The sequence below is a fragment of the Glycine soja genome, chromosome 20, assembly GCF_004193775.1.
Source record: "Glycine soja cultivar W05 chromosome 20, ASM419377v2, whole genome shotgun sequence".
In the NCBI taxonomy this organism is placed as follows: Eukaryota; Viridiplantae; Streptophyta; class Magnoliopsida; order Fabales; family Fabaceae; genus Glycine; species Glycine soja.
The window spans coordinates 19,734,666-19,747,401 of NC_041021.1; the positions used below are offsets into that span (position 1 = coordinate 19,734,666).

Below are 12,736 nucleotides of genomic sequence, written 5' to 3' on the forward strand. Positions count from 1 at the left end.
ATATGCATCTACTTTTCATGATAAGCTCTCGATTTTTGTGTCTTGCACATTCTAAAACTAAGTTCCAATTAGCAGCAAACAAGTAAGTGTTTATGTCATTTAAAACTAATTATTATTCAAATGTATATTAGAAAATAAGTGTTAACATGTTTATCTTTTTTTTATTTGAATCCAATAATTTAAGATTTAATAAAAACTTAAATCAACTTAAAAATGAAGAACGAAATATATTAAATCAATAATTAAATTTGTATTTATTATTTATTAATTTAATTAATTACTTAATTAAAATTAATTTAATTAGATTTAATTCGAAAATAAGTGAAAAAATAACACGGGAAAGTTTTCAATTATATAAAGTCTTTTTTTTTATATATGATTTATATAGATAGATTCAATTTATGCTACTTTCATGGTAGGGAGCCTTCAAAAGCGCATCCACACGATTAAAAAATTATTAAATCCAACGACTCTCCCTTAAAATAAAAAGATCCAACGGCTCTCATAAGTTTCCCAGAACGAGAGACCTATGAAGCTCTCCCATACCAACGCTGTAGTGGTAGACATAGTAGATTACTTTATAAATTAATTAATAACGAAATACAAATACGCATCTAGATTCTTCGACGTGGTGTGAATATGCGTTAGCGCACACGTCAATCTCCCCGTCTTAATTGACCTTTCCTCAATCTTTCACTCTTTTGTGTCAGGTAACCCAATCCTCTTCCTGCTTAGTCGATGCAATTTCAATTCTGATCATGTCAATTTTCTCTTTTCTCTATACTATTTCCTGTTGCTGTTTTTGTTACAAAATTGTTGCTTTGTTTTTGTTTTTTTTGTTTTCATTTTATCTGTTTTGTGGTTGATGTCGGCGTCGAATTACGAATTCTCGCTTGGGTTTCTTCAATTTTCTAGAATTTTGTTATGGAAGTTGTGAATCTATTTTAAAACTTGTCAAATTACTGATACTCATTTTGAAATAATTTGTTGGTATGATTAATTTTTGTCAAATTTGGCTGCATATGCATATCTACGTGAAGTTGTTGACTTTACTCGCTTATGCCTTATGGTTTAATTTGCATTGTTTTGTTGTTGCTGGGATCCGTAGCTGCATTCAGAGTGTTTGAGATTGCCCTTATAAGAATTGTTCAATTTTAGTTTTCCAAATATTGGCACTCACATGAGAAGGGGAATTTTTTAAAGCTTGTTTTGGTTGGGGTTAACTTACACGGCAAGTTCACCTTAAGGGATATCCCTGTACACAAAGATGTGTTAGTTGTCTCTAATATTCCTTTTGGGGCACTTTTTGTACCATAAAAAATATAATCACTGGAAAATAACAAGACTTGTTTTGGTTCTTGTAGGTCAAATATGCAACCTCAATTTAGCCAGATTAACATCTCTGTTACATGGAGGGGAAAGAAATTTGTTGTCGAGATGAATATAGGAGCCAATGTGAAGGATCTAGGGCAGGAATTGCAAAAGTTAACAAATATCAAAGAAGATACCATGCGGTTCATTGTTCCACAGATTTCTGCCAGAACGTCAAAACTTCTGGCCCCCTTTTCCAAGGAACATGCACTTTTAAGTCTGCAGGAAACTTCAATTACCGAGGTACTGTCATTTACACATTCTGTATCATGAGGGTTAAGATTTAGCTAGATGAAAAATATTTTTTTTTGATCGGCAAAGATAAAATTGTATTTATGTAAAAATGAAGTACCAGGGGTACTGATATTACACAGATAAGGTATACCATACTACTGATTCCACAATCAGACAAACATAGTCTGAAGGAGAACCAAAGTAAGGTTATAATTGAAATTTACATGTGTTACTTTCCAAACTGTTCTATCCTCTACTGATACAAAAAACCTTGTCTAATACTACTTGACCATTGATTAAAATGAATTGTGAAATCTTTCTCGAAGCCCCTTAGCCAAGTCCAAATGAGGAATGTGGCATCTTCAAACAGTTTATTAGCATTGAAGGTTGCATTAGAGAACACTATACTATTTCGGAGCTTCCAAATAGACCATGTTAAAGCTAACCACCAGCATTACCATCTCTGGATCCTTACACCATCAACTTGAACACCTATGTGTTGAAGAAAATGTTGTTGTGGAATTAACGGAAAAGCACCTTTTATATTCAGCCATGACATGGTTTCCCACCAAATAGGTTGGATTCTGCTGCAATGGAAGAATAAGTGTGATGCACCCTCCTCTTCATTTTTGCAAAATGGGCAAAGCGTATCTGTGAGTTGCACTTGTCTCCTCTGCAGATTTTGTCTTGTAGGCAGCCTATCTCTAAGTAGCCTCCACGCAAAGACCGCTATTCTGCTGGGAATCTTTAATCTCCACACTTTCTCAAAGCACTCCTCTTGACTTCCCACTGCTGCTTCCTCCCCTAGCATATTATAGGCATTGCGTGTTGAATATTGGCCTGTTGGGTCTCTAGTCCACTCCCAAACATCAAATCCTTGTTGTTGTATGACCTTACCTTCAACTTCTCTTAGAAAATTGACAGCCAAGTCAATTTCACTGTCAAACAGTGGCTTTCTCCAGGTGAAATTCCACTCCCAGCTTATATCCTTGTGACTTCCCATCTGTTAGACAAGCTGATGCTGCTGTGATGATATCAAATAAAGTCTAGGATATTTTCCTGCGAATGTATCCTCCCCACCTAGTCACCTATCCTCCCAGAATTTAATTTTATCTCTACTTCAAACCCTCCACTTCATACCATTTTGGATAAGCTGCCCCTGATGTGAATGAAAAAGAACCTTTTTTTAAATCTCTCCACCAAATTGATTCATGGGCTACTGAAGTTGCATCAATCAAACCCCTTCATCCGCCATATTTGGATTCTAATACCCTAGCCCATAATTCTCCTTTGTTTTGCATAAGATTCCACTCCCATTTGCCGAGCAATGCAGAGTTAAAATTGCTGATGTTCTTGATGCCCAGGCCTCCGTTTTCTTTTGGTAAGCACACTATGTCCCATCTGATCCATGCCATCTTGTTTTGGTCAGGTCCACCTCCCCATAGGAATTGACGTTGTATTCTCACCAGCCTATCCACCACCGCTTTAGGTACCCTGAAAAAAGAAAAGAAGTAGATGGGAATCGATGTTAGCACTGATTGTATTAGTGTCACTCTCCCCCCAAAGGATAGGTGTCTCTGTTTCCACTTTGCTAACTTTCCTCACATTTTTGAATAATGGGATCCCACATCTGTCGTCGCCTTAGGTTGGCCCCTATAGGTATACCCAGATAAACTAGAGGAAAAGTCAGCAAGCCACAGTTCAAATATTTGGCTGCCTGTTGCTTCCATTGATCTGTTTCACCAAGAGCTCCAAAACAGCTCTTTGCAAAATTTATTTTTAGGCCTGATGCAAGTTCAAACGTCCTCAGGATAGTTTTGATTGCTTTTACGTTCTCCATAGTTGCCTCCCCAAAAAAGATTGTGTCATCAGCATACTGTAAGATACTAATATCCACATTATTGGAGCCTACTTGGAAGCCCTTATACAAATTTTCCTCCTTAGCTCTCCTCAACAGCTCATTCAGAGCTTCAGCTACCACATTATATAAGAAAGGTGCTAGTGGATCCCCTTGCCTCAGACCCCTTTTGGGGAAGAACTCAGTCGTGGGGCTGCCATTGACCAAAATCGAAATAGACGCAAATTTCAAACACCCCGCAATCCATTTGACCCATTTGGAATTGAATCCTGTTCTTTCCAGCATGTACAATAGAAAATCCCATGACACCGAGTCGTATGCCTTCTCATAATCTACTTTGAACACAAGACAAGATTTACTACTTCTTTTGGCCTCTTCAATCACCTCATTTGCAATGAGGGCACTATGTAGTAGATGTCTTCCCTCAATGAATGCAGATTGGGTCTCATCTACGATAAAGGTCATCACCTTCTTTAGTCTTTTAGCCAGCACTTTTGGAGACTATCTTGTACATACAACCTATTAGTGAGATAGGTTTGTAGTCATTCAAGAATTGAGGATTAGCTACCTTGGGAATTAGAACTATGAAGGATGCATTGTAACCCCTTGGGAAGACGCCATTGGCATAAAATTCATCTAGAAAACGAAGAACATCAGATTTAATTAGCTGCCAAAACTGCTTGGTGAATTTAAAATTCATTCCATCAAGACCTGGGCTTTTATCACTCCCACAATCCCATATAGCCTGTTTTACTTCCTCCTCTTGAAAGTGATCCACCAACATGTCATTATGTTGCTGACTAATTGACTGAAAACAAATTCCATCCAGCCTAGGTCGATGTGTATCTGCTTCTTGAAATCTTTGTGAGAAGAATGATCTAACTTCCTCCTTCACCTTATATAGGTCATCAATCCATGTTCCATCAATCATGACTCCCTTTAGAGAGTTGTGCCTTCGGTTAGCATTCATCATCAAGTGAAAGTAACGTGAATTGCAGTCTCCTTGCTTGAGCCATCTTGATCTCGCCTTCTGCCTCAATAGCCATTCATGAGCTTGTGCAGCTACCCATAGAGCTTCTTGTAATTGTCTCCTTTTCATCTTTTCTTGAGTAGATAGCTGTCATTGGGTTGTATCCTCCTCCATTTTGTTTAGTTCATCTTCAATCTTCTTGACCTTCTTGTAAGTATCTCCATAGTTCTCCTTATTCCAAATTTTCAGCCTTTATTTGAGTCTCTTTATTTTTTCATTGAGAACATAACCTCCCCATCCTGATTACTGATTGGAGGACCAGCAATTGTGCACAGTTTCTTTGAAAGAATTGTCTGATAACCAGCAGTCTAGAATCCTAAAAGGTTTAGGACTCCAGTCGACGGATATAGACCTAAGCAAGATTGGACAGTGGTTTGAAAAGTTCCTGGGTAAAGTGATTTGAGTGCTTGCAGGCCATTTGTCAAGCCACTCAGGGGAAAGCAGGAATCTGTCAAGCTTACTCCTGGAGGTCCCATTTGGTTTGACCTAGGTGAATTTTCTTCCCAGCCATGGTGCCTCAACAACCTCCAAATCATCTATCCAATCATTGGATTCTTTGATGCTGTTATTCCCTGGGTCCCTTTGACTTGTGCCAAATCTTTCAGTTGGTTCCCTGATGATGTTAAAATCACCAAAAATGCCCCAAAGATCCCCAGACAGTGAGTGTTTCTGCTGCCTTACCTGATCCCATAGTGTCCTCTTATGTTGAGTTTCACTTGGGGAGTATATAGTAACTATGTTGACTTGCTGTGCCTCCCTAATCCATTCTCCTGTCAGTAGAATAAAACCATTGCCGATGACTTTCCTTTGTAGCTTGAATATCTTTTCACTCCACAAACATAAGATGTCTCCTACTGTGTTATTAGCAGGTTGAATCTCTCAGCTAACCTCAGCTTCCCCCCATAATGATTGACACGTGGCTTTATCAATCGGCGCTTTCTTTGTCTCCTGCAAACATACCATGTCTGCATTCTCCTTCTTGATCAATCTTTGAATGGCTGTCCATTTTACTCCCCTCCCTAAACCCCTGACATTGTATGATACAATATTCATGGACAGCTGCTGTTGATTCCCAACCTCTTTGCTTCCTTCTTATCTCTTTCCTCCATTTCCTTTAATTTCTAAATGATTATGTGCTGTGCATCTCCTCCTGTAGCACCAATTGCTTAGCCATGTTCCAGATATTGATAGCCTCTTCAGTCTGTTGTGTTTCCAACATTTTTTCTTGGCCTTCACTGTGTGGTGCTGGTTCTGGATTCGGGACATTGTTGGTGTTGACAGCAGGCCCGTGTTGAGTCATATCCTCTATTTGCAGAGGGTGCAAGTTAACCATTCCTGTTTCTATTTCTGGCAAGATGACCCATATTTAATTTCTTTTGATACCTCCTCTGTTTGGAGTATACCTGACAATAACTTTCAGATCCTCCCTTGCTGTTTTGTGGAGTAAGGTCCAAAACTTGTGTGGCCTGTGTAGGGGTGTAAATAGAAAGCCCCACCCTTTTATTGGGCCTACCTTCCTCCACGTGACTGCTATCTCCCTCCTTACTTGAGTCAATTTTTTGTGCTACCACATAGATCTCCTGCCTTTTACAATTTTTGTCTCTAGCATTTTCACTTCCGCCATGCAAGGTTTGTGTGACTGCCACCTCACTTGTTGCTGCCACGTCACAAATTTCTTTTCCTGGTGCAGTCCATGACTCTACCGCCCCACTGCTCTCTCCCATTTCACTTTTTCCTTTATCTTGTCTTTGGTTCTCCCTGACTTCACATTTTGCGCTCCCTTCACGTTGAATCACCCCTATTTTGGATGTTTTGTCTGGAAGGTAGGTGACCGTTTCCTAACACCCTACCAACCTCATCTGATCAGCTGATGTGACCTGTGGAGTGCTGCGTAGGATCTGCGGGCTAATGGCTTTACCCAGTGGGTGGTTGCGCACCCGTTGTCCACTGGATAATAGGCTTACTCCATGGTCGACGCTGCCGGCGGTGGGCGAGTTGGGCGTCCTGCATGGCTCAGCTGCCATTGTCGGCGCCGGTGGGTCTTGCATGTCTCCTACCTTCTCAAGAGAAGTTGCCGATCTGGGAGTTAGGTTCCCGAGGTGGCTGTTGTCGAAGTCAATCTCCTCCGACGATCCATTGAAACTGCCGCGTCCTCTACGGTAGTGATGGTCGCCACCGCCACATTCCTCCACTACAAACACTTTAAAGCACTCGGCACCTATATGGACGTCGACGGTGTGCTTGATTGTCGGGCTCCATGGGGTCTTGACGAGCACCCGAGCTCTGTCTAGCCTGCGTTTGTCCTCTGCGTCGTCATCCATATCCACCGTTTCCCCCAAAGCTACCAATATCTTCTGAATATGTTTCATATCCCAAGCCTAAAGTGGGATACCCCAGCATTGCACCCAAGTTAGCCTGAAGCCTGTGTGTAAGCTTGGGCTCCATTTCTCTATTGAATAGAACATCGATGCACTGCCGTATTGTCCGCCGTTCATGACTTGTTCTGCTCCGGCATCAGTGAGACCCACTAGAAGGAGTAGATCATCCCCTATGTACTTGGGTGATAAGTCCATTCCTGTCTCCCATAGTAACTCATCCTCTAATCTATCAAACATGGAAACATTTTTTAAACGCCCAACCCACGCTTCCTTCAACCAGTTGTTGTCTTCTGGTCCTATGTCGAGGTGCATTGAGTATAAGGATGCTTGATGTCTTTGGGCATGGCTATTGTAAGCCGGCCTTTGTCCCGTGGGTCTGATGTTTCTTACCAGTGCCGCCGCATATGAGCCCTGCTTGACACAGTGCTGTTTTGCAGCTCCATCAGCTTCATTGTGATTACTCCCAGCGTAGTTCTGTTGTTTGTTTCCTGAGGCCACCTTTCTTGGCATCCCCCTACCATGCCTTGGGATGTTAACGTATAACTTCAATCCCCCAATAACGATTTTGTCCAGCTGTTTTGCCAAGTAGTGAGAGTCATTAACCCCTTTGAATCTGACAAAACCATATCGCCTTCCATTGTAGTTTCTTCGATTGGGTATGAAGATTCACATCCCCCCACTTTTTGAAATAATGCCACAGCTCCTTTTCTGTAATGTCGTCCGAAAACTGAGTGAAGTAGAAGGTTGAGATGTCCTTGTGATCCCTCTAGTTAGAGATGGCGTTTTGCTGGTCTCTTCCATTGTTTCCTAGGTATACCCGTCGGAGATTCTCCCCTAAGCTCACTCTGTCTCTCATTGTTACATGATCTCTAAGCCTATCTCTCCCCCACCCAGTGTTTCTCTCTCTACCCATGAAAGAAGTAGTTTTAGATGAAAAATATGTTTCTTAGTGTCTCATTCATATGGATATAGTTTTGTGGTTCTATAAATCTTTGCATTGTAGTAGCTGCTTTTCCCTAATAGTTCCTATTTGAATAAAACTATAATTGACTGCTTAGTATTAGAGTATTGTAAGCGATGCAGTTCTTAAACTGCAATCTCGGGTAGTTAGAATTAGTTGTGACAGCTGTCATAAAGACAGAACAGTCTATAAATACCTATCTGTACATCACTGCTAAGTGGTTAATGAAAATTCCCTTTCCCATTTTTCATTTCCTCTTTCTGTTATCCTAAGAACTCTGAGATTTCAAGCCTCAGGATAGAATTTGATCGTTTGACCCACATTCTTCAGCAGACTTGAGTGGTTGTGGTTCTTTTGATATGCTATTTGATAGGAGTCTGAGCCTTGAACCCATTGATCAATGTCATGCATAGTTGAGTAGAAGAGGTGGTGAAATGGTGATATGAGTTCCAAATTAACCTAAGAAAGAAGAACAGTGAGCTGGCAGGGAGGGAACATTGTGAGTGAGAAGTTGGTTATTTTGTTGGGGGAACATTGTGAGTGAGAAGAGAGGTGTAAGTTATAGACTTATTGTCTTACAGATATGTTGGGAAAGTGGAATTTGGAAATATCTTGGGCATTAGCTGTAGCCGTTGTTGAGGAAGATTTATTCACTGTGACGAGCATTGCTTTTGGGAATATCTCAGCCGAGATAGTTCTTCTCTACTTCTCTTGTTGTTACTTTGATTAATAACATGATTATCCATTTATTTTTTGTTTCCCTTGACTCTGAGTTTCAGTTCCTATCACTATTCTACTAACTATTTTATCATTTTATTTATTCCTTCCATCTTGGGTTGCAATTGTTCTAAATTTTTTGAATATGGAAAGGAAAAAAAATTCTTTTCATGTTAGGTTATTCAATTGAAATGTCAAAATATAATTCATTCTTCCCATTAGCCTTTCTGTTGAGGAACACTCTACAGTGAAATGGCAGAAATCTTTTTCTTATTATCCTAATTCATTTCTTCACTAGGATTCATTGAATTGTTTATTCATATAAGAAGTCTTTTTTGTTCATTTTATGTATGCTTGTATTAGCACTATTTTACCACTGGATATGGTGGATTTGTTGACTAAATTGGTGTACAGTTCCCTTAAGTCACACTATCTTTACTCTGCAGGCCAGGTCAATTATAATGATGGGTGTACCAACAAATGAGGTTGAAGAGGTTTTACAAAATGCAAAAACAGATTTAAGAATAGCTGGATTTGAGGACGAGGAGAAGAGACAGAAACAGAGAATTTCCCATGGACCTCATATTTCATTGAAACTTCCACAAGGGCAGTATATATTTTGTGATTTTCGTACACTTCAAATTCCAGGAATAGAGGTATTATTTTGCTATATGATTCTTGATGTTTGTGCTCAAGCAAAGAATCATGCATCTCTGATATTTATCTTTTATATCTCCTTATACTCCTGAATTTACGTTGTTACTAGTAATATGGTGTTTGGGTAAAATGTTCCAAGAGTATAGGCATTGTTTTACTATATGATTATATGATTATTATTGAAATGATAAGGTTTCAGGTATAGAGGGAGAGAATACAGACAGAATACTATGAAATTTGTATTGATTTGATATGATATAATATGATATGACTAGTTACAATGTGATGATATGATATATAAAACCTAATGCATTAATGCATATTTATTCTAATAACAATCTGATAGAGGGGGAAATAGATGGGGAAAGGTGTATGTTAGAAAATATCCTTGGAAGAGTTAGAGAGCTGTCAGTTTGTTAGGACAATTAGGGTAACTATCTGTTAGTTAGTTATAACCAATTGTTAGTTAGTTAAGAGGCTATAAATAACATTGGGAGAGGTTAGTTAGAGGTTAAACAGAAAACTGGAGATAGTAGGAGGGTGATGAGACCTCGAATTCATCAGTGTGTAACCATTGTGCTGTAGCATTAATTCGAATAAAAATGATTTTCCCCCTGTTCTGGTTCAGTTCTATCAATTGGTATCAGAGCTCTGATCTTGGAGCGTAGAATCGTGAATGGTGACAAAGGCAAACGCAAGAATGGAGTCACGTATGGAAGCTATGGAGAAAGTGGTAGAGGAGAATCACAAAGTAGTGGAATCGCAGTTGAGTTCGATCGAAGGGATGATCCACAGGTTGGGGTGGCATGGGAGAAAAAATCTCCTGCGACAAACGTGCACGTAGTTGATGCGAGCGAAGGAGATGAAGGTACAGTGGCACATGATGGCTATCGGTGGAGGAATTTGGAATTGCCCATATTTGACAGTGAGGATTCTATGGGCTGGTTGACAAAGATCGAGCGATACTTCTGGTTACGCGCTGTAAGGGAAGAGGACAAGCTGGAGGTTGTAATGGTCACGATGGATGAGGAAGCTTTGGGTTGGTTCCAATGGTGGGAATCTTGGAATCCAAATCATTCTTGCGATAGAAGGACAATGCAGGGATTCATAGGCCAATTTGAGAAGTGTGTTGGAATGGTGAAAGGGTTGGAGGAGCCATTTCTGGTGGAAGTGTTCCTCAAGGGGTTAAAGGAAGAGATTAGCACTGAGGTTAGGCTTCAGAACCAAAGAACTTGATGGAAGCCATGGTTAAGGCTTGAAAAGTGGAGGATAAGAACAAAATTTTAGGAAAGTTACCCGTGGGTAATGGTTAAGGGAGTAATTTGCAGAAAAACGTTCATTTGGGACAGAAGTGGGTAAGGGATTGGAAGCCAGCAAACAATAAGGTGGCTGACCTTCATAATGCTGCAAAAACAGGGACACATGGTTGGAAAGGTAGAAGAATGTTCCACAATTTGTCTCCTGCGAAGGTAAATGAAAAATGAGGAAGGCATAGTGTTTCACATGCAAGGAGAAGTATAATCCTATAAATGTGTGCAAAAATACAGTTTAGATTGATGATCATGGAAGAAGAGGAGGAAGGAGATCCTAAGAGCTAGCAATGGGAGGATAAGGAGGAAGAGATGGCGGAGTTTCACTAATTATCCCTGCATAGTATTGAAGTCTTTAACACCCGGAAATCTCTCAAGTTGTTGGGAAAAATTAGAAATAAAAAGGTGATTGTGCTAATTGACTTTGGAGCCACTCATAACTTCATATCAGTGAAGTTAGTTAAGGAGCTAAGGTTAGAGGTAACCCCTACAAGCCCATATTCTGTAGAAGTAGGAGATGGACACAAGGTTTGGTGTCAAGAGTGTGTAGATCCTTGCCTATTGAATTGCAGGATTTATAGTTCACACAGAAGTGTTACTTGATTATATTGGGTGGTGTGGATTTGGTGTTAGGGATGGAATGGTTGGCTGGATTGAGGGAGATTGAGGTCGATTTTGAGAAATTGACATTAACAGTGCCAGTGCAGAACAAAAAAGTCACATTAAGGGCTGAACCAGAGTTGATAAAAGCTGCCATTCGCATGAAAATCATCGAGGGGACCATGTTGGAGTCTGAACTAGGATTTATGGTGGAATTAAAAAAGGTGGAGAGAGAGAAGTGTGTGGAAGCAGTTCTTGATCAAGTGGTACAGCTGCTGACACAGTTTGAACGGGTTTTTCAGAAACCTCAAGGGCTACTACCAGATCGGGAAAGAGATCATGCTATCACTACCCAGGAGGGAACCAGGATTCCCAACTTAAGGCCCTACAAATACCAACATTACCAGAAGGATGAAATTGAAAAGATGGTAAGAGATATGCTAACTGCTAGAATTATTAGAACTAGTTCTAGTCCATATGCTAGTCTAGTTATTTTAGTTAAGAAAAAGAATGGGAGTTGGAGATTCTGTGTAGACTATAGAGCACTCAACAAAATTACTGTGCCAAAAAAGTTCCCTATACCAATTATAAAGGAATTATTGGATGAAATTGGGGGGACTGATTGGTTTTCCAAGCTAGACTTGCATTCTGGGTGCCATCAGAGTTGAATGAAGGAAGATGATATCCAGAAAACAACTTTCAAAACTCGTGAGGGTCATTATGAATTCTTGGTCATGCGTTTTAGGTTGACTAATGCACGATCCACCTTTCAGGCACTTATGAATGAGGTGCTTCGACCCTTCTCAAGGCAGTTTGCATTAGTATTTTTTGATGATATACTTGTATATAGTAGTAGCCTTGAGGACCACCACATGCATTTGAAAGCAATCTTACAAGTTTTGCAGCAACATGAACTGAAGGTGAACAAGAAAAAATACAACTTTGGTCAGAATTCATTGAAATATTTGGGGCATATCATCTCAGGAAAGGGTGTGGAAGCTGAACCTAGTAAATTGACAGCAATGGCTGAGTGGCCTAGGCCTAAAGATGCTAAAAGATTAAGAGGATTCCTGGGGTTAATAGGGTATTATAGGAGATTCGTGAAGGCTTATGGGAAAATTTCATAGCCCTTGAATAAACTGCTCAAGAAGGATGCATTTCATTGGAGGGAAGAAGCTACTCATGCCTTTGAAGAGCTTCATGCAGCAGTGAGGAAGTTTCCTATTTTGGCAATACCAGATTTTTCTAAGAGTTTTATTTAGGAAACTGATGTATCAGGAACTGGACTGGGGACAATTTTATTGTAGGAAGAGAAACCTCTAGCTTTTTGGAGCAAGGCTCTCTCAGACAGGGCTCTTTTTGGACAATTTTATACTAGTTCTGTCAAAAAATTCCACTAGAATCCCTTTACTTTTGAAAGAATTGCATGACTCCCCTTTGGGAGGACATTTAGGGTTATTTAGAACCTTCAAGAGAGTGGCTAATGTGGTGTTTTGGCAAGAATGAAGGAAACTATAAGGGTCTATGTTGCTGCATGTGAAACCTGTGTGGTAGTGGATAGGCTGACTAAGTATGCTCATTTTTTTGCATTAAGTCATCCCTTTACAGCTAAGGAAGTAG

At 39.9% G+C, this 12,736-nt stretch overlaps 1 protein-coding gene across 7 annotated transcripts in view; it reads left to right on the forward strand.

The window, feature by feature from the left end:
- The first annotated feature begins 580 nt into the window (after positions 1-580).
- LOC114402508 overlaps positions 581-12,736 on the forward strand; it is a 34,225-nt gene continuing 22,069 nt past the window's right edge. For 4 of the 7 annotated variants that reach the window (XM_028365106.1, XM_028365107.1, XM_028365111.1 and 1 more), the window contains exons 1-3: positions 716-760; positions 1,365-1,614; positions 8,996-9,205. In XM_028365106.1, coding sequence (XP_028220907.1) covers positions 759-760; positions 1,365-1,614; positions 8,996-9,205 — 462 coding nt within the window. In that variant the 5' untranslated portion in view covers positions 716-758. The other 3 variants (XM_028365108.1, XM_028365110.1, XM_028365109.1) reach the window with 2 other exon arrangements.